This window comes from Ranitomeya imitator, chromosome 4 (assembly GCF_032444005.1).
Source record: "Ranitomeya imitator isolate aRanImi1 chromosome 4, aRanImi1.pri, whole genome shotgun sequence".
Classification (NCBI taxonomy): Eukaryota; Metazoa; Chordata; class Amphibia; order Anura; family Dendrobatidae; genus Ranitomeya; species Ranitomeya imitator.
Genome location: NC_091285.1, coordinates 215555677 through 215582570, shown reverse-complemented (window position 1 = coordinate 215582570; position 26894 = coordinate 215555677). Strand labels below are relative to the sequence as shown.

Below are 26894 nucleotides of genomic sequence, written 5' to 3'. Positions count from 1 at the left end.
TTGCATTTTTAGTACTTGTTAGAGCACCCTTTACCTGTTATGATCTGATGCCAATGTGTTACATAGATATACACAAGCTTATGGTATTGTTCCTACGTAGCCATAGCCCATTCCTAATGGACAATAGCTTACAGTTCTGGAATAATCTAACTTTTTACATGCTACACCCACCTTCTTCAAATCTTACCAAATACCTACTATGGAATCCAAGTCAAGTGGCTGTAATGGTCACACCAGAATCTCCTAGGACTTTTGAAATCACACCTTAATGGATTTAATGAGGTGTGATTTTTTCCTGTTGGGAGTTCAAAAGACACCCAAACTTCAACTTCCTTACATAAGGCATGACAATTTCTCCTAAGATTTTTTGATACTTGAATGAATCCCTCTTGTCCTACACATAGTTTGGTTTGCAGTAAAACATCCCCAGAGAATCATTGAGCCACGGTCAAGCTTCCTTGTAGTTAGGTTGTCTTTTCAGCATAAGCTTCATTCTTCCTTCTCCCGACATAACTCTGTTACATAGGCCAAAAAAAGTTCCAATTTTCTCTCATCGATCCAAAGAAATGAATACCAAAGCTTCTCTTGCTTATTTATATGGCTTTTAGTATATTGGAACTGACTTACCTTCTATCTATAGTCCTTCCAAGCATTAACACCTATGTCTTCCTTTTTTCATAATCATCTGTATTCTTCTAAACCACCTTTCAAATTGTCACATTTTCTAATTTCAGAAATTATTTTGGGTAATTCTTTACAGAAAAAAAACTGTGGTTATGCACTTTTATGACACTTGAACCTGTTATATTTTTTATGGGAATTTCTTTGTATGCCGCTGTGTTCTTTATTTTATGGTGTGGTATACATTTTTGGATGCTTGCTTTTGAATTGCAGATCTTAATATTAACATAAAGGAACTTATAAGCAAATTATTTTCGATTACTTTAATTTTAATTTTTACAGATTTACAATAGAGTTGTCACTATTTGCACAAATAAAACAGAAAGCAGAGGTACATAAACATTTACATATTATTAGGTTAACCTGGTGCATGGTTTCCATGTACATCATGGTGAAACACCAAGTCAGTCAAATGTCTTTGCAACTAACATCCACATTTAATTAATAGATTTAGTACATTGATATTTTAAAGATTCCAATAAGGAACCCAATGTAAAAACACACTAATACATTGATTGAGCCATACCAACATTACTATAGTTTAAAATAATGCTTTACAGTACACATTAAATCATATGGGCTATACTCTTGGAACACCCCAGTTTGTAGCATTATCTGCCAAAGCCTGTAACCTTTGGATCCAGGAAAATTGATCCCTCAGCTGCTTTAGCTGTGCTAATATATGATTATTCTGCAAACAGAGGCATTAGTTTACAAAAATATGTTAATCCCATCCAATTACATCAATACAAAAATTCCTTGAAAGATGATTATGAATGTAAAATGACTTGCGTTCATTTTGTCAATCTCAATCAGTTTAATTTAGTCATACAATAGATACCTAAATAACAATAGCCTGAAGAAGTCTAAAGCAAATGATAAGATCTAATGGAATTGGTGGTTTAACTTCGTTTCCATCCAGACGTAAATAACGAAGACGAGGTCCATGTGGAAAATGTGAGTCATTTTCTTCCATGACTACATTAGGACAAATTGTAGTTCCACTTATGTCTGAAAAATAAAAAACAATTTAATTAATACATTTTCTTCCTAAATATCATAAATTAAGGAATGCGCTGTTTTTTGTTTCAGATGTTATGTTTTCGATATTTTGACAAATATATCTGTATAGTGCTTTTACCATGATTTCTGTAATATACATATAGAATTAGAAATACCAGAGCAGATGTCTTTTAGTACATATTATGCAAAAGTGCAATGTCTTCATTAGTAGATTAAATATATTAAAATGTACAAAATATTAACAAAAATGACATGCAAAAACTATTTTGAATGATTCTCATTATAATGATTATAATATAAATTGTCAATATTCAATCATTTAGTAGAGTACAGTACAGTAGACATGTCAACTCCTGGCAATATTAAAGGGAATCTGTCATCTCATTTTTCGCATATAATCTGCAGCCACCACCATTAGGGGCTTATCTACAGCATTCTGTAATGCTGTAGATAAGCCCCCTATGTAACCTGAAAGATGAGAAAGACAAGTTAGATTATACTCACCCAGGGGCGGTCCGATGCGGTTCGGGTCCGATGGGCATCACGACACTAACAAAGGAGGATGACGACATCGTATGAAGAGGGGAGGCGCCTGACCCAGACCTGTGACGCCCCTCGGACCCGGACCACCCCTGGGTGAGTATAATCTAACTTGTTTTTCTTATCTTTCAGGTTACATCGGGGGCTTATCTACAGCATTATAGAATGCTGCAGATAATCCCCTAATGGTGGTGGCCGCAGCTTATATGCAAAAAATGAGGTGACAGATTCCCTTAAGTATGCAGCCAGTTCTTATTTTTATGTTTTCATTTTTTCCTCCTATTTTTCATGGAGCTATCACTTAAAAAAAAAAAATCCATTGACACATACATATCAGGGCATGCCTTTGCAGAACAAGATTTCATTTTGAAATGCATCATTTATTTTGCTATATAAATGTTAAGGGGTAGCTTTTAATGGTAGCCAGACAACTCTAAATGAGTTATAAGTAAACCCCTGGATGTTTGAGATCGCTTCAGCCGGACTTTTTAAAAAGTCCAGTTTGGGACCTGAACTTGATCCTGGACACCAAACCATATATATGTCAATGAGGACCCAAACTTCAGTGCTGTTTAAATTGTGTATAATGGTCAGAGTAAGGGCTAGAGGGCTGCAAAGGAAGATATGAACAGGACAATTGCCCTGCAAACAAATTACTAAAAGGGAATCTGTCACTCCCTGGGACATATATAACCTTTTCTTATGAGCATACATGTGATAGAAATGTTAAACTAGTCCAACCTGTATGCCTCACATTAGCGGTCTTGTTAAGAAATCTTATTTTATTTCTTGAGGCGCAGGTGCTGGTGACTTCCGCTCCAGTAACCTCCGGCGTACGTGATGATAAGGTGCTCTCCCCACTTCCTCCCTGCATAGTCAACACTATATACACATGGTTCCTAGCGATGACTATGTAGGCAGGAACTGGGGAGAGCACCTTACCATCGCACACCCCAGAGGTAACAGTGACTTGCTGGCGCCTGAAAATCCCTGAATACATTGCCCACAGAAGGGACAAAACTCTTGGTTTGTGGAGAGAGTGCAGGGTGCAGGGGCAGGATACCGGTACCACAACAGACATGCATGGAACGGAGGTAATATTAAAATGAAGACAGGAGGCAGGGATTTCTTCCAGGCCCCATACACCCCAGGGCCTGGAAGAAATCATTGGCATAAAGAAAGAAAATAAGATTTCTCAACAACAAGACCACTAATGTAAGGCATACCAGTAGGACTAGTTTAACACTTCTATCACCTGTATGCCCATATTAACAGGTCATATACATCCCAGGGGGTGACAGATTCCCTTTTAAGGGGTTTATAGCAATCATGATAAAATAGAAAGTAAATGTGTAATATAAAAATTTTAACAGTGCCTTCTCAGACCCTGAAGTTTGCTACCATCATGCCAGTTAACAATTTCACCCACAGAGCATGGGGTATAGTACCCCTACAGAAGGAGCTTACAGATTTTACCCACAGAAAATGGGGCACAGTACTCCCATATCTCCAAAATGTCAGCTGCAGTAGCCTATGTTACAAATGCCGCTGATGAAAAGCTGGTAGTATAAACTTGAATGGAGCTGGCGGTCCGCCGAGAGGCTTGCTGCCTGCAGTCTAGTTTAAAATTTCACCCACAGAGCATGTTTCCACATTTCCTTCACAAAAGCTGATAACAAATTCCACCCACAGAGCATATTTTCACATTTTCCCCAGAGAAGCTGGTTGAAAGTTTCACACCCAGACAATGTGACACAGTACCCCCACAGACAGAATTACAGAGTACACACAGCAACATTTGCCACAGTACTCCCATAGGTGAGGTTTCAGGGTACACAGGGGTAACAGAGAATCAGGGTTATATTTCAGTGAGGCAGCCTGATAAACATGTACCATATCCAAGGAAGGCAGCAGTCAAGCAAATTATCCACTTCTCAACAAGTCAAGAACTGTTGTAGTGAGACAAAATAGCCATCCATGACAATTTAGAGGCTGTGTAATTAGATTGAGTAGTTAAATCCTTTAATGAGCATTAGGCCCGGCCACAAAGGTACAATACAAATTTTTTTTCTAGGTACACTATGCTTTCAGAAATGGCTGCAGAGTATATTGAGGCTTTTGGGCACAGTATCCCCACAGAAGTTCATAATGAATTTCACCCATAGAGCTTGTTTCCACATTTCTCCCTCAGAGGCTGGTAACAAATTTAATGCTTAAAGCATGTTTTCACATTTCCCCCACAGAAGCTAACAAATTTAAACCACAGAGCATGTTTCCACATATCCCCCACAGAAGCTGATCACAAATTTCAACCCAAGAGCATGTTCTCACATTTCCCATGCAGAAGCTGATAACAAACTTAACCCACAGAGCATGTTTTCACATTTCCCTCACAAAAACTGATTACAAATTTCACCCACAGAGCATGTTTCCACATTTCCCTTACAGAGCATGTTTCCATAAAAGCTGATAGAGAATTTCACTCACAGAAGCTGACAACAAAGTTTAACCAAATAGCATATTTCCACATTTCCCCTACAGAAGTGGATCGCCCCCAGTAGGGCAGTTGGGTACTCGGAGCCGGGCCCTTCGGTTCTCAAGGGGGATGTCACGGTGGCTGACCCGGTGAGTGGCCCTAGGGGGTCCACAGTAAATGGGGGAAAGGTCTTTAAAGGGATAAAGTTAGTGATGCCACCTGTGGTATTCGGTCAGGGTGACCGACGCTGCTTAGGGGTCCGCCGGGGTGATGTTATGGCAGCTAGATGGTATACCTTCCCACAGGTGAAGTATGTTCCCAGGGCTTCCCAGAGATGTAGATAGTGGATGGTGTGAGGCGCAGTGAAGATCAAGGACACAAGGTTGCAGTCTCTTTACCTTTTTACTGAAGGCTTCAGCATCCACAGTCCAGAGCACCAGATCACAGGGCAGGCAGAGTCCAGCCGATCTGAAGGCAAATCCAGAGTCCCCTTATCCAGGTGGAAATCAGTAGCCTTCCTCTAGCGCCTGAGTGTTGTAGCCCCTTCTTGCTGAGCTTCTCGGTAAGGTCCTCACAACTATTGAAGATGTTATGTCCCTCTCTGTCCCCCAGAGGGATAGGACAAACCCATATGACTGATGGCCTGAGGCTTTTTACAGGGACTCTAGCATGCCCCAGCCCCCACAAGTTGCCACCGTGCCTCCTGTGTATAGGTGCAGATAGGTAACGTGGAATTATCTGTCCTGTCAGTCTCTGAAGTAAAGCATAGAGATCCTTACTCCCTCGGTATTCTGGCTACCGGATTCCTGTGCCTCAGAAGGAAGCAGTGTGCTCCTGGTGTTATGATCTGGTGGCCTTGGAGCAGCATGAGATGTACTCTGGAGAAGGTGGTCCCTGTACTGACCGCAAACCCTGAACCTAGCAGCGCAACTAGAAGTAGCCGTGGGGGGTACCTAACACTCCCTAGACCCCTCGGCACAGCCTAAGATCTAACTACCCCTAAAGACAGAAACAGGAAACCTATCTTGCCTCAGAGAAAATCCCCAAAGGATAGATAGCCCCACACAAATATTGACTGTGAGAGGAGAGGGAAATAACATACGCAAATATGAAATCAGATTTTAGCATAGGAGGCCATACTAGCTAAAAAGAAAGAATAGAACAGAGTACTATGCGGTCAGTATAAAAACACTAGAAAATATCCACCGCAGAAAATACGGATCACCACATCTGACTAAAGACATGGGGGGTATATCTGCATCTCTAGAGAAATAGCTAGGCTGCAAAAAATCCTTCACAGACCAAGCTGGACAAGACAAAAACATGAAAATGCAAGAACTATAAGGTCCACTGCAGGTGGACAGCAAAAACAAAGCCAGGACTTATCTTTGTAGAAAAAAACAGCAAACTGGAGAGACCAGCAGGGAAGTGAATCCTTCAAGAACAATGGACAACTGGCACTGACTAAAGGATCCAGCAAAGCTATATACCCCAGTCAGTTTTGCAATTAGTAGATACACCTGTCCACTCCTGCAGTCCAGGCACAACTGCATTACCCTCTACAACCACCGGAGGGAGCTCAAAAGCTGAATTCACAACAGTACCCCCCCCCCTTGATGAGGGGTCACCGAACCCTCACCAGAGCCCCCAGGCCGATCAGGATGAGCCCGATGAAAGGCACGAACCAAATCAACGGCATGGACATCAGATGCAGAAACCCAAGAATTATCCTCCTGGCCATAACCCTTCCACTTGACAAGGTACTGAAGCTTCTGCCTCAAAAAACAGGAATCCAAAATCTTCTCAACAATATATTCCAACTCCCCATCGACCAATACAGGGGCCGGAGGATCAACAGAGGGAACAACGGGCTCCACATATTTCCGCAACAAAGATCTATGGAAGACATTATGAATAGCAAAAGAGGCCGGAAGCGCCAGGCGAAAGGACACTGGATTAATAATCTCAGAAATCCTATAAGGACCAATAAATCGAGGCTTAAACTTAGGGGAAGAAACCTTCATAGGAACATGACAGGAAGATAACCAAACCAGATCGCCAACCCGAAGCCGGGAACCAACACACTGACGACGGTTAGCAAAACGCTGAGCCTCCTCCTGAGACAGCACCAAATTGTTCACCACATAAGCCCAAATCTGCCGCAACCTGTCGACCACAGAATCCACACCAGGAAGGTCAGAAGGCTCAACATGCCCAGAAGAAAAACGAGGATGAAAACCAAACTTACAAAAAAAAGGCGAATCCAAAGTAGCTGAACTAGCCCGATTATTAAGGGCAAACTCGGCCAATGACAAAAAAGCCACCCAATCATCCTGATCAGCAGACACAAAGCATCTCAAATAGGTCTCCAAGGTCTGATTAGTTCGCTCAGTCTGGCCATTTGTCTGAGGATGAAATGCAGAGGAAAAAGACAAATCAATGCCCAGCTTGGCACAAAAGGCCCGCCAAAACCTAGAAACAAACTGGGAACATCTATCGGACACAATATTCTCCGGAATACCATGCAAACGTACCACATGTTGAAAAAACAATGGAACCAAATCAGAAGAAGAAGGCAATTTAGGCAAAGGCACCAAATGAACCATCTTAGAAAATCGGTCACAGACAACCCAGATAACCGACATTCTTTGGGAAACAGGAAGATCGGAAATAAAATCCATAGAAATATGCGTCCAAGGTCTCTCAGGGACCGGCAATGGCAAAAGCAACCCACTAGCGTGGGAACAGCAAGGCTTAGCCCGCGCACAAATCCCACAGGACTGCACAAAAGAACGCACATCCCGTGACAAAGAAGGCCACCAAAAGGACCTACCAACCAAATCTCTGGTACCAAAAATCCCAGGATGGCCAGCTAACACAGAACAATGAACCTCAGATATCACTTTACTAGTCCATCTATCAGGAACAAACATTTTCCCCACAGGACAGCGGTCAGGCTTTTCAGCCTGAAATTCCTGAAAAACCCGTCGCAAATCAGGGGAGATGGCAGAAAGAATCACCCCTTCCTTCAAAATGCCGACCGGCTCAAGAACCCCAGGGGAATCAGGAAAAAAACTCCTAGAGAGGGCATCCGCCTTAACATTCTTAGTACCAGGAATGTACGAGACCACAAAATCAAAATGGGAGAAAAACAGGGACCATCGAGCCTGTCTAGGATTCAGCCGTTTGGCAGACTCGAGGTAAATCAGATTCTTATGATCGGTCAGGACCACAATACGGTGCTTGGCCCCCTCAAGCCAATGTCGCCACTCCTCAAATGCCCACTTCATAGCCAACAACTCCCGATTGCCGACATCATAATTGCGTTCCGCAGGCGAAAACTTAAGAGAAAAGAAGGCACACGGTTTCATCAAGGAACCATCAGAATTCCTCTGAGACAAAACGGCCCTTGCCCCAATCTCAGACGCGTCAACCTCAACCTGAAATGGAAGAGAAACATCTGGCTGACGCAACACAGGGGCAGAAGTAAATCGGCGTTTAAGCTCCTGAAAGGCAGAAACAGCCGCGGAGGACCAATTCGTCACATCAGCGCCTTTCTTGGTCAAATCGGTTAGAGGTTTAACCAAACTGGAGAAGTTGGCAATGAAACGACGATAAAAATTAGCAAAGCCCAAGAATTTCTGAAGGCTCTTCACAGATGTGGGCTGAATCCAATCATGAATGACCTGAACCCTAACCGGATCCATTTCTATAGATGAGGGAGAAAAAATGAAACCCAAAAAAGAAACCTTCTGCACTCCAAAGAGGCACTTTGACCCCTTCACAAACAAAGCATTATTATGGAGGATCTGAAATACCATCCTGACCTGTTTCACATGAGACTCCCAATCATTGGAAAAAATCAAAATATCATCCAAATATACAACCATGAATTTATCAAGATAACTCCGAAAGATATCATGCATGAAGGATTGGAACACAGATGGGGCATTAGAGAGTCCGAATGGCATCACAAGGTATTCAAAATGGCCTTCGGGCGTATTAAATGCAGTTTTCCATTCGTCACCCTGCTTGATACGAATAAGATTATATGCCCCTCGAAGGTCAATCTTAGTAAACCAGCTAGACCCGTTAATCCTAGCAAACAAATCAGTAAGCAAAGGCAAGGGGTATTGAAATGTAACCGTGATCTTATTCAAGAGACGATAATCAATACAGGGTCTCAAGGAGCCATCCTTCTTGGCAACAAAAAAGAACCCCGCTCCCAACAGTGAAGAAGATGGCCGAATATGCCCTTTCTCCAAAGGCTCCTTAATATAGCTCCGCATGGTAGTATGTTCAGGCACAGACAGGTTGAAAAGTCAGCCCTTAGGGAACTTACAACCTGGAATCAAATCAATAGCACAATCACAGTCCCTATGCGGTGGAAGGGAACTGGATTTGGGCTCATCGAATACATCCTGGAAGTCAGACAAAAACTCAGGAACTTCAGAAGAGGGGGAAGAGGAGATTGACATCAAAGGAACCTGATCATGAACCCCCTGACAACCCCAACTAGTCACAGACATGGATTTCCAATCTAACACCGGATTATGTAGCTTCAACCATGGAAAACCCAGCACAATATCATCATGCAAATTATGCAACACCAGAAAACGACAATCTTCCTGATGGGCTGGCGCCATTTGCATGGTCAGCTGTGTCCAAAACTGAGGTTTATTTTTAGCCAACGGTGTAGCATCAATGCCCCTCAAAGGAATAGGGTTCTGCAAAGGCTGCAAGGGAAAACCACAACGTCTGGCAAATTCTAAGTCCATTAAGTTCAGAGCGGCGCCTGAATCCACAAATGCCATGACAGAAAATGATGATAATGAGCAGATCAAGGTCACAGATAACAGAAATTTAGGATGTATAGTACTGATGGCAACAGAACTAGCGATTCTCTTAGTACGCTTAGGGCAATCAGAAACAACATGAGCAGAATCGCCGCAGTAAAAACACAACCTATTCTGACGCCTGAATGTTTGACGTTCAGCTCTAGACAAAATCCCATCACACTGCATAGGCTCAGGGCTCCGCTCAGAGGACAACGTCACAGTGTGCACAATTCTGCGCTCGCACAAGCGCCGATCAATCTGAATGGCCAGAGACATAGAATCACTCAGACCAGCAGGCGTGGGGAACCCCACCATAACATCTTTAACGGATTCAGAAAGACCCTTTCTGAAAATTGCCGCCAAGGCATCCTCATTCCATTTAGTCAGTACAGACCATTTTCTAAATTTCTGGCAATACAATTCTGCCGCTTCTTGACCTTGACACAGAGCAAACAAGATTTTCTCCGCCTGATCCACAGAATTAGGCTCATCATACAACAACCCCAATGCATGAAAGAACGAATCAACATTAAGCAAAGCAGGATTGCCAGATTCCAGGGAAAATGCCCAATCCTGTGGGTCTCCACGCAGCAGAGATATGATGATTTTAACCTGCTGAATAGGATCACCAGAAGACCGGGGTCTTAATGCAAAAAACAGTTTACAGTTATTTTTGAAACTCAAAAATTTGGATCTGTCACCAAAGAATAAATCAGGAGTGGGAATCTTAGGTTCTAAGGCAGGAGTCTGAACAATGAAATCCGAAATACCCTGTACCCTAGCAGCAAGCTGATCCACCCGAGAAACTTACTCCTGAACATTCATGTTAATACTAGACTCCGTAGCCACCCAGAGGTAAAGAGGGAGGAATAGACCAAACAGGCTAAGGGAAAAAAAAAATGGCTCAAAATCTTTCCACCCTTCTTCTGTGATGCAATTAACTCATTGTTGGCCAGTTGTACTGTTATGATCTGGTGGCCTTGGAGCAGCATGAGACGTACTCTGGAGAAGGTGGTCCCTGTACTGACCGCAAACCCTGAACCTAGCAGCGCAACTAGAAGTAGCCGTGGGGGGTACCTAACACTCCCTAGACCCCTCGGCACAACATAAGATCTAACTACCCCTAAAGACAGAAACAGGAAACCTATCTTGCCTCAGAGAAAATCCCCAAAGGATAGATAGCCTCCGACAAATATTGACTGTGAGAGGAGAGGGAAATAACATACGCAGATATGAAATCAGATTTTAGCATAGGAGGCCATACTAGCTAAAAAGAAAGAATAGAACAGAGTACTATGCGGTCAGTATAAAAACACTAGAAAATATCCACCGCAGAAAATACGGATCACCACATCTGACTAAAGACATGGGGGGTATATCTGCATCTCCAGAGAAATAGCTAGGCTGCAAAAAATCCTTCACAGACCAAGCTGGACAAGACAAAAACATGAAAATGCAAGAACTATAAGGTCCACTGCAGGTGGACAGCAAAAACAAAGCCAGGACTTATCTTTGTAGAAAAACACAGCAAACTGGAGAGACCAGCAGGGAAGTGAATCCTTCAAGAACAATGGACAACTGGAACTGACTAAAGGATCCAGCAAAGCTATATACCCCAGTCAGTTTTGCAATTAGTAGATACACCTGTCCACTCCTGCAGTCCAGGCACAACTGCATTACCCTCTACAACCACCGGAGGGAGCCAAAAAGTTGAATTCACAACATCCTGGCTTGTTTCCCTCTGATATTCCTCTCCTGTGCTCTGCTTTCCTGCCCACTCTCTGCACTTATTGTTTTCTTCCAGGAGCTGCAGCACTTCAGGCTCCAGGACTCCATCCTCTCCCTCTGTCCTCCTGACAGGAACTGAACTCTAAACCCCTTTTCCCTCCAGATCAGGATGTTTTATAGGGGAGTTCACCTAAAACCGGCTTAGAGCTCCCCTCTCTGGTCTGGAGTGTGAACATGCTGCATGAATTGTGTTTACCTGGTAAAGAGATCTCCTTTATTGCCTTCAGATGTAACATCACTCCCCCTGGTGGAAGAATGACATTACTGCAACGACCAGGACCCTGGGTTGCTGCAGAAACTGATAACAAATTTCACCCACAGAGCATGTTGTCATATTTCTCCCATAGAAATTGATAACAGTGATGAGCGAATATACTCGATACTCGAGATTTCCCGAGCACGCTCAGGTGTCCTCCGAGTATTTTTTACTGCTCGGAGATTTAGTTTTCTTCGCCGCAGCTGAATGATTTACATCTGTTAGCCAGCATAAGTACATGTGGGGGTGGCCTGGTTGCTAGCGAATCCCCACAGGTAATTAAGCTGGCTAACAGATGTAAATCATTCTGCTGCGGCGAAGAAAACTAAATCTCCGAGCACTAAGATATACTCGGAAGACACCCAAACGTACTCGGGAAATCTGGAGTAACGAGTATATTCGTTCATCACTAATAACAAATTAAATCCACAGCATGTTTCCACATTCCGCCTACAGAACTGATAACAAATTTCACCCTTAGAGCATGTTTCCACATTTCGTTCTCAGAAGTTAACAAATTTCACCAACAGAGCATGTTTTTACATTTCCCCCACAAAAGTTGATAACAAATTTCAACCAAGGAGCATGTTTTAACATTTCCCATACAGAAGCTGATAACAAACTTAACTCACACAGCATGTTTTCACATTTCTCACTGAGAAGCTGATTACAAATTTCACGCTCAGATAACCAAAGAGCATGTTTCCACATTTTCCCCCCCCCCCCCGCAGAAGCTGATAAATTTAACTCCACAGAGCATGTTTTCACATGTTCCCCATAGAATTTGATAACAAGTTTCACCCACAGAATGTTTCCACATTTGCCCCACAGAAGCTGGTAACAAATTTCACCCACAGAGCATGTTTTCAGATGTTTCCCACAGAAACTGATAACAAATTTCACCCACAGAGAATATTTCCACATTTCCCCCACAGAAGCTGATAACAATTAAAACCCGCAGATCATGTTTCCATGATTCCCCCTCAGAAGCTGATAACATTTGTAACACACAGAGCAGGTTTTTGACATAAGTGCCAAAAAATGACTCAGACCAGTCTATGAAGGGGTGAAAATCTCAGCACATCTGCTCTACCCCTGTATGGACCGGTACGTGCTACGTAGTGCGTAGAAGAAAACAACAAGATGCCAAATGGCTGGCAGGAATGAATACAAGGGGAAAGGCAATATGGTGCCAACCCCAGTGTGTGCCTATGTGAGAGAGGGCCAGGGCTGTAGTCGTGGCTGAGTATATCTGTTTACACACACCCTGGTCTCCCATCACATGAAAACAATGTCTCTTTGTCAGAGTACTTGACTTTCTGTCCTCCGCACCTTCTGGATCTCCTTTGAGTTGTAGTGGGCCTTCTCCATACATTTGCAAAGAGAGACACAATCCAGTTGTGACTTTAAATGTAGAACTTTACTTTTTTCTCTTTGCAGCACATCCTCATTAGATACAACATCAGCATAGGGTTCCATATAGTTCATATTCTCCACTTTCCATGCACTTCTTTCTATGGCCTTCAGTATGTGCCCGGGTCCTACCGCCTCTTGCGGTAACACAGCGTCCTCCCTGTTCAGACCCACCACACTCAGGAGTTCCCTTGTCCGTTTCGTCCAGATCAGAGGGCATCTACCCATGCAGTAAGCTGCCACATTATAGAGTCACCTGCATCCCTGTACTGTTATGACCTCCATTGTAGCCTCTGTTCCACCACTGCTTTCACACTGTTGCTAAGGCTGTACTTCTGGCCCATTGGGCCCTGGATGGCTGGGTCCAAGCTTATAACGTTAAGGACCCTAGGGCCCAACCGAGCTGTACGGGCTCTCTAGCCCCTCTGAACTGCCTTAGCTCCCTGGCCACACTAACTCTAACAAGGAAGTACTCCTATCTTATCCCAGCTTGCCCCTCCTATGTTAACTATTACTCTTCCTATTGAAGCTACTGTACTAGGTATCTCCATCTAGTGTCCTAATCAACATACTGCACTTTCCTTGTTCACAATATATACTGTGTATCACAGCAATAAGAAGACACAAAAGAGAATAGTAAAACCAAAAACACTCAGTTTGAAAAAATGTTGCAGTAATCCGCAAGTGCTAGTAAAAGATGTAAAAAACAGGGTATTTGGTTGATACGTTTTTTGCAAAAAATGTATACTAAGCTGCTCTACCAATCTTCACGGTATACCCTTATCAGAGCAGTCCTAACTAATGTATGCAATCCCTATCTGATGTATTTAAAAACCTGATCATCTGTATATAACCTGTGTGAACAGGGTTCAGAGAGGAAAAATCCATGTGTGCATACAGGGTAGAACAGCTTTTGTGCAGATAGCCCAAGAGGAGTGGTGGAACTCCCCAGTCTTGTAGACACAAGAGAACAATTATGGAAACAGGAACACATGGGCTACTTGCACAGTGAACAAGTCTGTATGATCATGTTCACACACCACCAAGAAACCTGAAGACACAAAAGAGAATAGTAAAACCAAAAACACTCAGTTTGAAAAAATGTTGCAGTAATCCGCAAGTGCTAGTAAAAGATGTAAAAAACAGAGTATTTGGTTGATACGTTTTTTGCAAAAAATGTATACTAAGCTGCTCTACCAATCTTCACGGTATACCCTTATCAGAGCAGTCCTAACTAATGTATGCAATCCCTATCTGATGTATTTAAAAACCTGATCATCTGTATATAACCTGTGTGAACAGGGTTCAGAGAGGAAAAATCCATGTGTGCATACAGGGTAGAACAGCTTTTGTGCAGATAGCCCAAGAGGAGTGGTGGAACTCCCCAGTCTTGTAGACACAAGAGAACAATTATGGAAACAGGAACACATGGGCTACTTGCACAGTGAACAAGTCTGTATGATCATGTTCACACACCACCAAGAAACCTGAAGACACAAAAGAGAATAGTAAAACCAAAAACACTCAGTTTGAAAAAATGTTGCAGTAATCCGCAAGTGCTAGTAAAAGATGTAAAAAACAGGGTATTTGGTTGATACGTTTTTTCCAAAAAATGTATACTAAGCTGCTCTACCAATCTTCACGGTATACCCTTATCAGAGCAGTCCTAACTAATGTATGCAATCCCTATCTGATGTATTTAAAAACCTGATCATCTGTATATAACCTGTGTGAACAGGGTTCAGAGAGGAAAAATCCATGTGTGCATACAGGGTAGAACAGCTTTTGTGCAGATAGCCCAAGAGGAGTGGTGGAACTCCCCAGTCTTGTAGACACAAGAGAACAATTATGGAAACAGGAACACATGGGCTACTTGCACAGTGAACAAGTCTGTATGATCATGTTCACACACCACCAAGAAACCTGAAGACACAAAAGAGAATAGTAAAACCAAAAACACTCAGTTTGAAAAAATGTTGCAGTAATCCGCAAGTGCTAGTAAAAGATGTAAAAAACAGGGTATTTGGTTGATACGTTTTTTGCAAAAAATGTATACTAAGCTGCTCTACCAATCTTCACGGTATACCCTTATCAGAGCAGTCCTAACTAATGTATGCAATCCCTATCTGATGTATTTAAAAACCTGATCATCTGTATATAACCTGTGTGAACAGGGTTCAGAGAGGAAAAATCCATGTGTGCATACAGGGTAGAACAGCTTTTGTGCAGATAGCCCAAGAGGAGTGGTGGAACTCTCCAGTCTTGTAGACACAAGAGAACAATTATGGAAACAGGAACACATGGGCTACTTGCACAGTGAACAAGTCTGTATGATCATGTTCACACACCACCAAGAAACCTGAAGACACAAAAGAGAATAGTAAAACCAAAAACACTCAGTTTGAAAAAATGTTGCAGTAATCCGCAAGTGCTAGTAAAAGATGTAAAAAACAGGGTATTTGGTTGATACGTTTTTTGCAAAAAATGTATACTAAGCTGCTCTACCAATCTTCACGGTATACCCTTATCAGAGCAGTCCTAACTAATGTATGCAATCCCTATCTGATGTATTTAAAAACCTGATCATCTGTATATAACCTGTGTGAACAGGGTTCAGAGAGGAAAAATCCATGTGTGCATACAGGGTAGAACAGCTTTTGTGCAGATAGCCCAAGAGGAGTGGTGGAACTCCCCAGTCTTGTAGACACAAGAGAACAATTATGGAAACAGGAACACATGGGCTACTTGCACAGTGAACAAGTCTGTATGATCATGTTCACACACCACCAAGAAACCTGAAGACACAAAAGAGAATAGTAAAACCAAAAACACTCAGTTTGAAAAAATGTTGCAGTAATCCGCAAGTGCTAGTAAAAGATGTAAAAAACAGGGTATTTGGTTGATACGTTTTTTGCAAAAAATGTATACTAAGCTGCTCTACCAATCTTCACGGTATACCCTTATCAGAGCAGTCCTAACTAATGTATGCAATCCCTATCTGATGTATTTAAAAACCTGATCATCTGTATATAACCTGTGTGAACAGGGTTCAGAGAGGAAAAATCCATGTGTGCATACAGGGTAGAACAGCTTTTGTGCAGATAGCCCAAGAGGAGTGGTGGAACTCTCCAGTCTTGTAGACACAAGAGAACAATTATGGAAACAGGAACACATGGGCTACTTGCACAGTGAACAAGTCTGTATGATCATGTTCACACACCACCAAGAAACCTGAAGACACAAAAGAGAATAGTAAAACCAAAAACACTCAGTTTGAAAAAATGTTGCAGTAATCCGCAAGTGCTAGTAAAAGATGTAAAAAACAGGGTATTTGGTTGATACGTTTTTTGCAAAAAATGTATACTAAGCTGCTCTACCAATCTTCACGGTATACCCTTATCAGAGCAGTCCTAACTAATGTATGCAATCCCTATCTGATGTATTTAAAAACCTGATCATCTGTATATAACCTGTGTGAACAGGGTTCAGAGAGGAAAAATCCATGTGTGCATACAGGGTAGAACAGCTTTTGTGCAGATAGCCCAAGAGGAGTGGTGGAACTCCCCAGTCTTGTAGACACAAGAGAACAATTATGGAAACAGGAACACATGGGCTACTTGCACAGTGAACAAGTCTGTATGATCATGTTCACACACCACCAAGAAACCTGAAGACACAAAAGAGAATAGTAAAACCAAAAACACTCAGTTTGAAAAAATGTTGCAGTAATCCGCAAGTGCTAGTAAAAGATGTAAAAAACAGGGTATTTGGTTGATACGTTTTTTGCAAAAAATGTATACTAAGCTGCTCTACCAATCTTCACGGTATACCCTTATCAGAGCAGTCCTAACTAATGTATGCAATCCCTATCTGATGTATTTAAAAACCTGATCATCTGTATATAACCTGTGTGAACAGGGTTCAGAGAGGAAAAATCCATGTGTGCATACAGGGTAGAACAGCTTTTGTGCAGATAGCCCAAGAGGCCCACTCCTCTTGGGCTAGCTGCACAAAAGCTGTTCTACCCTGTATGCACACATGGATTTTTCCTCTCTGAACCCTGTTCACACAGGTTATATACAGATGATCAGGTTTTTAAATACATCAGATAGGGATTGCATACATTAGTTAGGACTGCTCTGATAAGGGTATACCGTGAAGATTGGTAGAGCAGCTTAGTATACATTTTTTGCAAAAAACGTATCAACCAAATACCCTGTTTTTTACATCTTTTACTAGCACTTGCGGATTACTGCAACATTTTTTCAAACTGAGTGTTTTTGGTTTTACTATTCTCTTTTGTGTCTTCAGGTTTCTTGGTGGTGTGTGAACATGATCATACAGACTTGTTCACTGTGCAAGTAGCCCATGTGTTCTTGTTTCCATCACAGCAATAAGGTAGATAATTCCAATATACATAGCAGCATTTAGTAGTAAAACATATACAGTAAGAACATTTAACAAAGAGAAGGGTGATAGTCTTTTCAGTCTTTGTAACCCCTTACACCTCAGCAACACAAACAGTTTTACCCTCTCCTAACAGGGAGTACATCAAGGATGCTTAATCAACGGAGTTATACTCTGTCCTGCTGGACTATAAAAAGATGGCTGCTGAAGTAGCAAGCAGAATTGCTTCTGATATTTAGAGGATTCTGAAACAGGCTATTCAAACCTGCTTTAACCATTTACAGGGTGAATTAAGATGCCACGGAGATAGAATTTATGAGCTGCAACAATGGGTTCTGCATTTAGAAGATGAAAATGGACAAATATCAACTTGCCTTAAAGAACTCTCTGCAGAATTTAACTGCCTCAGCAAAAAGGTGGAGTATCTAGAGAACAGAACTAGACGCAGTAATTTGAGATTAGTAGGGCAAATATAATCGGTCTCTACCTCAGAATTACATTGACTTTGTGAGAGAGAGCTACCCCTTTCATTGGGCCTCAACCATAGCTGCAGAGTTGAAAGAGCACACAGGGCGAGACTTGATCTACGATCTTACAATCTTATCCTGGCAGCCGAGGGTCAAGACCTCGTCAGCTTATAATAAAATTCTTAGATTTTAATGTCAAAGCAAACTTTAACCCCTTACCGGCATCGGACGTACTATACCATCCGATGCCGGCTCCCCTGCTTTGATGCAGGGCTCCGCGGTGAGCCCGCATCAAAGCCGGGACATGTCAGCTGTTTTGAACAGCTGACATGTGCCCGTAATAGGCGCGGGCAGAATCGCGATCTGCCCGCACCTATTAACTAGTTAAATGCCGCTGTCAAACGCAGACAGCAGCATTTAACTACCGCTTCCAGCCGGGCGGCCGGAAATGACGTCATCGCCGACCCCCGTCACATGATCGGGGGTCGGCGATGCTTGTATATTGTAACCATAGAGGTCCTTGAGACCTCTATGGTTACTGATGACCGGTGGCTGTGAGCGCCACCCTGTGGTCGGCGCTCACAGCACACCTCCATTTCTGCTACATAGCAGCGATCAGCAGATCGCTGCTATGTAGCAGAGCCGATCGCGTTGTGCCTGCTTCTAGCCTCCCATGGAGGCTATTGAAGCATGGCAAAAGTTAAAAAAAAAGTTTAAAAAAATGTGAAAAAAATAAAAAAAACATAAAAGTTTAAATCACCCCCCTTTCGCCCCAATCAAAATAAATCAATTAAAAAAATATCAAATCTACGCATATTTGGTATCGCCGCGCTCAGAATCGCCCAATCTATCAATTAAAAAAAGTATTAACCTGATCGCTAAACAGCGTAGCGGGAAAAAAATTCGAAACGCCAGAATTACGTTTTTTTGGTCGCCGCGACATTGCATTAAAATGCAATAACGGGCGATCAAAAGAACGTTAATGCTATCATTAAAAACGTCATCTCGGCACGCAAAAAATAAGCCCTCAACCGACCCCAGATCACGAAAAATGAAGACGCTACGAGTATCGGATATATTTCACCACTTAGATAAAAAATAACCTAGTCATGTTAGGTGTCTATGAACTCGTACTGACCTGGAGAATCATAATGGCAGGTCATTTTTAGCATTTAGTGAACCTAGCAAAAAAGCCAAACAAAAAACAAGTGTGGGATTGCACTTTTTTTGCAATTTCACCGCACTTGGAATTTTTTTCCTGTTTTCTAGTACACAACATGCTAAAACCAATGATGTCGTTCAAAAGTACAACTCATCCCGCAAAAAATAAGCCCTCACATGGCCAAATTGACGGAAAAATAAAAAAGTTATGGCTCTGGGAAGGAGGGGAGCGAAAAACGAACACGGAAAAACGAAAAATCCCCTGGTCATGAAGGGGTTAAGAGAGCTTACAAGAAAAGATCCTTCCCTTTGACAATTAAAGGATTGAAGCTCTTGCTATTTGAAGATTACTCAGCTGCTATTGCAAAACACAAGAAAGCCTTTAGCAAAATCTGCTCAACTTTTTTCCAGTCAAAGAAGAGATTTAGACTCCAATATCCTGCTGTACTAAAAATGTTCCAGGAAAATGGTGGGGTTATTACCTTCAAGACACCTCAGGAGGCTGAAAGGGACATGGAAGTTCTCCTCTCCGAATTATCAAGACATATAGGTAGAAAGAGAAATAGAGGTGAATGGGAAGAGGACGGACCATACTGAACAACAAGAGCCCAAATACAACATAGACACTGAAGCAAATCACCTACTAGAAGAGTAATCACCTCATGCAACTTTGATATTATTCTTTACCTGTTTGGAATGGGTTTGTATTTTTTGAAAAAGTTATGCCTGATACTGTCTTGCATAAATGGAAATGCATTGCTTGCTGACAACATTCTTATTCTCCTTGTAGAAAGTTATAATATTATTCCTGCCATTAAGGAGAAGGGTTAATTTTGCTCTCTTTAAAAATCTGTCTCAATGTAGAGTTACTAATGATATATAGATAATTAAGGTTATGCTGTTACAAGCACCCTGTTATTGAATGGGTTTTCTAGTTCTTAATTTAGCTCAATATTCTGAGGCCCAACTCACCAGAAAAAAGAGAAGCTCGTAGCACATTTAGTGGTGCGGTTAGTATTAGTAAAGTACTTTACTGTAGTGCATTAATTATTCAGTGTTTAACTGTCAAGGGTTTAGGGTTTCCCCCATCTAGCATTTCCATTCACCCCCAACCTCTTTTTTTTTAAACATTCTAGTCAGTTGAGCCACAGTCCCCCTTACAATTACTATATGGTGAGATTAAATTAACTATAAACAATTAATATAATTTCTTGGAACGTAAAAAGGTCTTAGATCACCTCACAAAAAGAACAAAAATCCTGAGACATCTCAAATGCTTTTCCTCTGATATCGATCTACTATGGGAGACACATTTAAAAGAGGAGGATTTTTTTAAAAGGTTTAAAGTGTTTTATGGTGGCGGAGCTTTTGGGGTCAGCCGCTCAGGAGTAATTATTCTATTTCACAAACAGTTCACAAACACCTTACTAATCCAGGAATATGATGACCAGGGATGCTGGATTCACATCACTTTTAAACATAGTGGAGAAATGTATAGTATTTATTAGGGTTGAGCGACTTTTGTTTTTATAGGATCGGGTCGGATTTCACGAAACCCGACTTTTTCAAAAGTCGGGTCGAGTGAAATCGGCCGATCCTATAGAAAAGTCGGGGTTGGGGTCGGCCGAAACACGAAACCCAATGCAGTGCATTGGGTTTCTAATGGTTCCCAGGGTCTGAAGGAGAGGAAACTCTCCTTCAGGCCCTGCGATCCATATTAATGTGTAAAATAAAGAATAAAAATAAAAAATATTGCTATACTCACCCTCGGATGCGCCCTGGTTGTAACCGGGAGCCTTCCTTCCTAAGAATCAGCGCTTGTAGGACCTTTCGATGACGTCGCGGCTTGTGATTGGTCGCGTGAGCAGTCACATGGGCGTCACGTGACCAATCAGAAGCTGTGACGTCATCGAAAGGTCCATCAAGCGCTGATTCTTAGGAAGGAAGGCTGCGGGTTACAACCAGGGCGCGTCCGAGGGTGAGTATATACCTATTAGGAATATACTCACCCTCGGACGCGCCCTGGTTGTAACCCGCAGCCTTCCTTCCTAAGAATCAGCACTTGAAGGACCTTTTGATGACATCACGGCTTCTGATTGGTCGCGTGAGCGGTCACATGGGCGTCACGCGACCAATTAGAAGCCGTGACGTCATCGAAAGGTCCTTCAAGCGCTGATTCTCAGGAAGGAAGGCTTCCGGTTACAACCAGGGCGCGTCCGAGGGTGAGTATAGCAATATTTTTTATTTTTATTCTTTATTTTACACTTAAATCTGAATTCCGATACCAATTCCCGATATCTTAAACATATCGGAACTCAGTATCGGAATTCCGATTCCAGATTCAGAAGATCGCCGACTTCATGGCCGACCCCACACAGGGGTCTGGTCGGGTTTCAGAAGTCATCGACTTCTGAAAATGGCCGACCCGTTTCGCTCAACCCTAGTATTTATCATATATGTAGCCCTAATGGTACTAATAAAGTTTTTTTTTTAACAATTAGAACAAAGGGTTGGATGTCACATTTATTATAATTGGGAGTAGTCTAAATACTGTTAACAATATCAGAGAAGACATGAGGGGTCATACCCCAACATAAATGAGGGGAGATGGCACTACATACCCTTTTATGTAATACAGGCCTAAAAAGATTTGTGGAGAGGTTTAACCCCTTTATCCCCCCAGGTGGTTTGCACGTTAATGATTAGGCCAATTTTTACAATTCTAACCAGCATCAGGTTATGAAGTCAAGGGATCCCACTGATTTTGAGAATGTTTTTTTCGAGACATAATATGCTTCATGATATTGGTAAAATTTCTTCAATACAACTTGTGTTTATTTGTGAAAAAATGAAATTTGGAAAACATTTTCAAAAGTTTTATTCTTATGCCCGAAAATCAGAGAGAAATGTCACACAAAAAAGTTAATAAATAACATTTCCCACATGTGTACTTTACATCAGCACAATTTTTGAATTTTTTTTTTTGTTAGGAAGTTAAAAGGGGTAAAAGTTGACCAGTGATTTCTCCTTTTTTCCAATAAAATTTACAAAAACATTTATTTTTTTAGGGACCAACTCATAGTTGAAGTAACTTTGAGGGGTTTATATGATAGAAAAAAACTAAAGTGAAATTATTGTAAAAACTGCACCCCGTTACCTGCTGAAAACCACATTCAAGATGTTTATTAACCCATCAGGTGCTTCACATGAATTTTTACAATGTGGGAAAAAAATAAACATTTAAGAAGGGTAACAGGAAAAAATGGAGCCAAAAATTAGTTGTACTATTTCTCCTGAGCATGCCAATACCCCATATGTGTATCTGTTTTGGTGCACACCAAGATTGGAATTGAAGGAGAGGCATTTGACTTTTTGAATGCACCATTTGCTGGAATAATTAACGGGCACCATGTTGCGTTTGGAGAGCCCCTGATGAGCCTAAACAGTGAAAATCCCCCACAATGACACAATTTTGAAAATTATACCTCTCAAGGAACTGATAAAGGTGTGTGGTGAGCACATTGAACCTTCCGGTGCTTCACAGAAGTTTAGAATGTTGAGCCATGAAAGTTAAAATTTATCACATTTTCCCCACAAACATGTTTTCTAGTCCCAAATTTTGCATTTTCATAAGGGTAACAGGAGAAATTGCACCATACAGTTTGTAATGCAATCTCTCATGAGTACACTGATACCCCATATGAGGGAAAAAACTACTGTTTGGGTGCACGGCAGGGCTTGGAAGGGAAGGAGTGTCATTTGACTTTTTGATAGTAAAATTTGCTGGAATCATTAGTGGACAACATGTGCTGTTTGAAGAGCCCCTGATGTTCCAAAACTATGGAAACCCCCCACAAGTAACCCCATTTTGGAAAATAGACCCTTCAAGGAATGTATTTAGATGTGCAGTGAGCACCTTGAACACCCAGGTGCTTCACAGTTTATAATGTTGGGACATGCAAATAAAAAAAATCACATTTTCCCCACAAAAACATTATGTTAGCCTCAAATTTGCATTTTCATAAGGGTAACAGAAGAAATTGTACCATACAATTTACTGTGCAATTTCCCCTGCCTACGCAGATACCCCATATGTTAGGAGAATACTACTTTTGAGGCACAGTGCAAAACTCAGAATGGAAGAGGTGCCACTTAAGAGTTCAGATTTTGCTGCAATAGTTTGAGGGTGCCATGCCACATTGGCAGAGCCCCTGAGGTGCCGGAACAACATAAATCTCCATATGTGAACAAACTACACTCCCCAGTGAATTAATCTAGGGGTGCAGTGATAATATTGACACCACATGTGACTCATTGAATTTTATACCATTAAACAGTGAAGAAAGAATAAATTACATTTTTACCACTAAAAATGTTGTTTTAGTGCCAAGTTTTTTACATTTTTATAAGGGCAAATAGGATTTGTTTTTTTACAACAAACTGAGGTCCATTTTTTCCTGAGTGTGCCCATACCCTATATGTAATCGGGAAATATTTTTTATGCATAGTGCAAAGCTCAGAAGGGAAGGAGCGCCATACTATAGTGCAGATTTTACTGTTATGGTTTATGGATACCATGACACACTGGGAGATCCCCTGATTTGCCAGAACAGCAGAACCCTCATATGTGACCACACTTTACAAACTACAACTCTCACTGAATTTGTTTAGGAGTGCAGTGATTAAATTGACACCACAGGTGTGTCACAGAATTGTATTCCTTTTTACTGTGAAAAAAAATAACTGCACTTTTTCAGCCACAGATTTTACATTTTTATACAAGAAATGGGTAAAAATGGAACCATAATTTGTGCCACAATTTCTACTGAATGTGGCAATACCTCATATTTGGCTGTACCATACTGATTAGCCATAGGGTGAGACTCGGGAGGAACAAAGCGCTATTTGCCTCCTGGAGCGCAGATTTTCCTAGAATACTTTGTGAACTTCATATACAGAGCCCCTTATTGCTAGAAGAGCAGAATCTCCCTCAAGTCACCCCATTTTGGAAGTTATACAGTGGGGCAAAAAAGTATTTAGTCAGTCAGCAATAGTGCAAGTTCCACCACTTAAAAAGATGAGAGGCATCTGTAATTTACATCATAGGTAGACCTCAACTATGGGAGACAAACTGAGAAAAAAAAATCCAGAAAATCACATTGTCTGTTTTTTTAACATTTTATTTGCATATTATGGTGGAAAATAAGTATTTGGTCAGAAACAAAATTTCATCTAAATACTTTTTAATATATCCTTTGTTGGCAATGACAGAGGTCAAACGTTTTCTGTAAGTCTTCACAAGGTTGCCACACACTGTTGTTGGTATGTTGGCCCATTCCTCCATGCAGATCTCCTCTAGAGCAGTGATGTTTTTGGCTTTTCGCTTGGCAACACGGACTTTCAACTCCCTCCAAAGGTTTTCTATAGGGTTGAGATCTGGAGACTGGCTACGCCACTCCAGGACCTTGAAATGCTTCTTACGAAGCCACTCCTTCGTTGCCCTGGCGGTGTGCTTTGGATCATTGTCATGTTGAAAGACCCAGCCACGTTTCATCTTCAATGCCCTTGCTGATGAAAGGAGGTTTGCACTCAAAATCTCACGATACATGGCCCCATTCATTCTTTCATCTACCCGGATCAGTCGTCCTGGCCCCTTTGCAGAGAAACAGCCCCAAAGCATGATGTTTCTACCACCATGCTTTACAGTAGGTATGGTGTTTGATGGATGCAACTCAGTATTCTTTTTCCTCCAAACACGACAAGTTGTGTTTCTACCAAACAGTTCCAGTTTGGTTTCATCAGACCATAGGACATTCTCCCAAAACTCCTCTGGATCATCCAAATGCTCTCTAGCAAACTTCAGACGGGCCCGGACATGTACTGGCTTAAGCAGTGGGACACGTCTGGCACTGCAGGATCTGAGTCCATGGTGGCGTAGTGTGTTACTTATGGTAGGCCTTGTTACATTGGTCCCAGCTCTCTGCAGTTCATTCACTAGGTCCCCCCGTGTGGTTCTGGGATTTTTGCTCACCGTTCTTGTGATCATAGAGACCCCACGGGGTGGGATTTTGCGTGGAGCCCCAGATCGAGGGAGATTATCAGTGGTCTTGTATGTCTTCCATTTTCTAATTATTGCTCCCACTGTTGATTTCTTCACTCCAAGCTGGTTGGCTATTGCAGATTCAGTCTTCCCAGCCTGGTGCAGGGCTACAATTTTGTTTCTGGTGTCCTTTGACAGCTCTTTGGTCTTCACCATAGTGGAGTTTGGAGTCAGACTGTTTGAGGGTATGCACAGGTGTCTTTTTATACTGATAACAAGTTTAAACAGGTGCCATTACTACAGGTAATGAGTGGAGGAAAGAGGAGACTCTTAAAGAAGAAGTTACAGGTCTGTGAGAGCCAGAAATCTTGATTGTTTGTTTCTAACCAAATACTTATTTTCCACCATAATATGCAAATAAATTGTTAAAAAAACAGACAATGTGATTTTCTGGATTTTTTTTTCTCAGTTTGTCTCCCATAGTTGAGGTCTACCTATGATGTAAATTACAGACACCTCTCATCTTTTTAAGTGGTGGAACTTGCACTATTGCTGACTGACTAAATACTTTTTTGCCCCACTGTACCTCTTTGGGAATTTATCTACAGGTTTAGTGACGATTTTTACTCCATGGGTGTTTTCCAGAAACAAGCAGCAGTGGATGTTGTAAAGTGAAAATTGCAAACTGTCATTGTAGTGACCAGTATTCTGTACTGACCAGTACATTATAGTGACCATTACGTTATGCCCAGCTCATGATCCTGGAGACATTCACCCGTAAATTAGGTGAGCTCTCATCACTACAGAAATGCCAAAGGTGGACGCTTTATGTGGTTTAGGCACACTGTGGGGCTAAAAAGGGAGGGGGCATTTGGATTTGGGAGCACAGAATTTGCCAAATTTCTTTATTGGGCGAGGAGCCATTTCAGTTTTCCAAAGCTTTTATGCTACCAGCAACGTGGAAGCCCACTACATTTTCATTGACAGATGATGGACCTGAGTGGGAACTTGCTTATTTTGTGGATTTAGTTGAAGCTTTTGTTAGGAAGTTTTTAAATAACATTTGGGATCACATTTATCCGGAGCTCTACTCTGACCTCTTACATCTGGGTTTCCATATAACTCTCCGAGTGACGTGATTTAGATGAAACCCCCGAGGGATTCATTCACTATAATTCATTCACTTTTCAGAAGTGTGCAAAACTGTGGCTGATGACACTTTTATGGAATCCTACGTGCCTCCATCTGTCTCATTATAGGGAATCTTTGCCTGAAGGTTCCGTCTGAATGATATATTTCGGAGATACACACAGAAGCCCCAGTGTAAGGGCTCAGTACAGGATAACTATGAGCTGTGCCTTACTGCAATGTTTGGGAGCCAGAATGAACAAAACAGCAGGTTGTATTATTTTTTTACGCTGTTCCTCATACCGTGTAAGTAATTTTGCAACTTTGTTCTTTGGGTTGGTGCGATTACTGTGATACCAGATTTATATCGGGTTTTTTATGTTTGGCTGCTGTCACACACTAAAATGCTTTTTTATTGCTAAAACTAGTTTTTGCATCACCATACTTTGAAAGTTCTACTTTTTCCATATTTCGCCTGACAGAGTCATGAGGAGCCTTGTTTTTTGCAGGATGAGTTGATGTTTTTACTGGTAGTATTTTCCAACACATGATGTGTTTTGATTGCTTTCTTTCTGATTTTTGGGAGGCAAAATGAACAAAAAACAGTAATTGAGGATTTCCTTTTTATTTTTATTTTTATGTCGTTCCGCATATGGTAAAATTGATAAGACGGTTT

The 26894-nt window shown here is 41.6% G+C and overlaps 1 protein-coding gene across 2 annotated transcripts in view; it reads right to left on the bottom strand.

The window, feature by feature from the left end:
* Window positions 1-929: 929 nt before the first annotated feature.
* The window catches only part of KERA (keratocan), a 78694-nt gene continuing 52729 nt past the window's right edge, over window positions 930-26894 (bottom strand). For both annotated transcript variants that reach the window (XM_069764371.1, XM_069764370.1), the window contains exon 3: window positions 930-1692. In XM_069764371.1, coding sequence (XP_069620472.1) covers window positions 1523-1692 — 170 coding nt within the window. In that variant the 3' untranslated portion in view covers window positions 930-1522. The remainder of the gene's footprint in view (window positions 1693-26894) is intronic.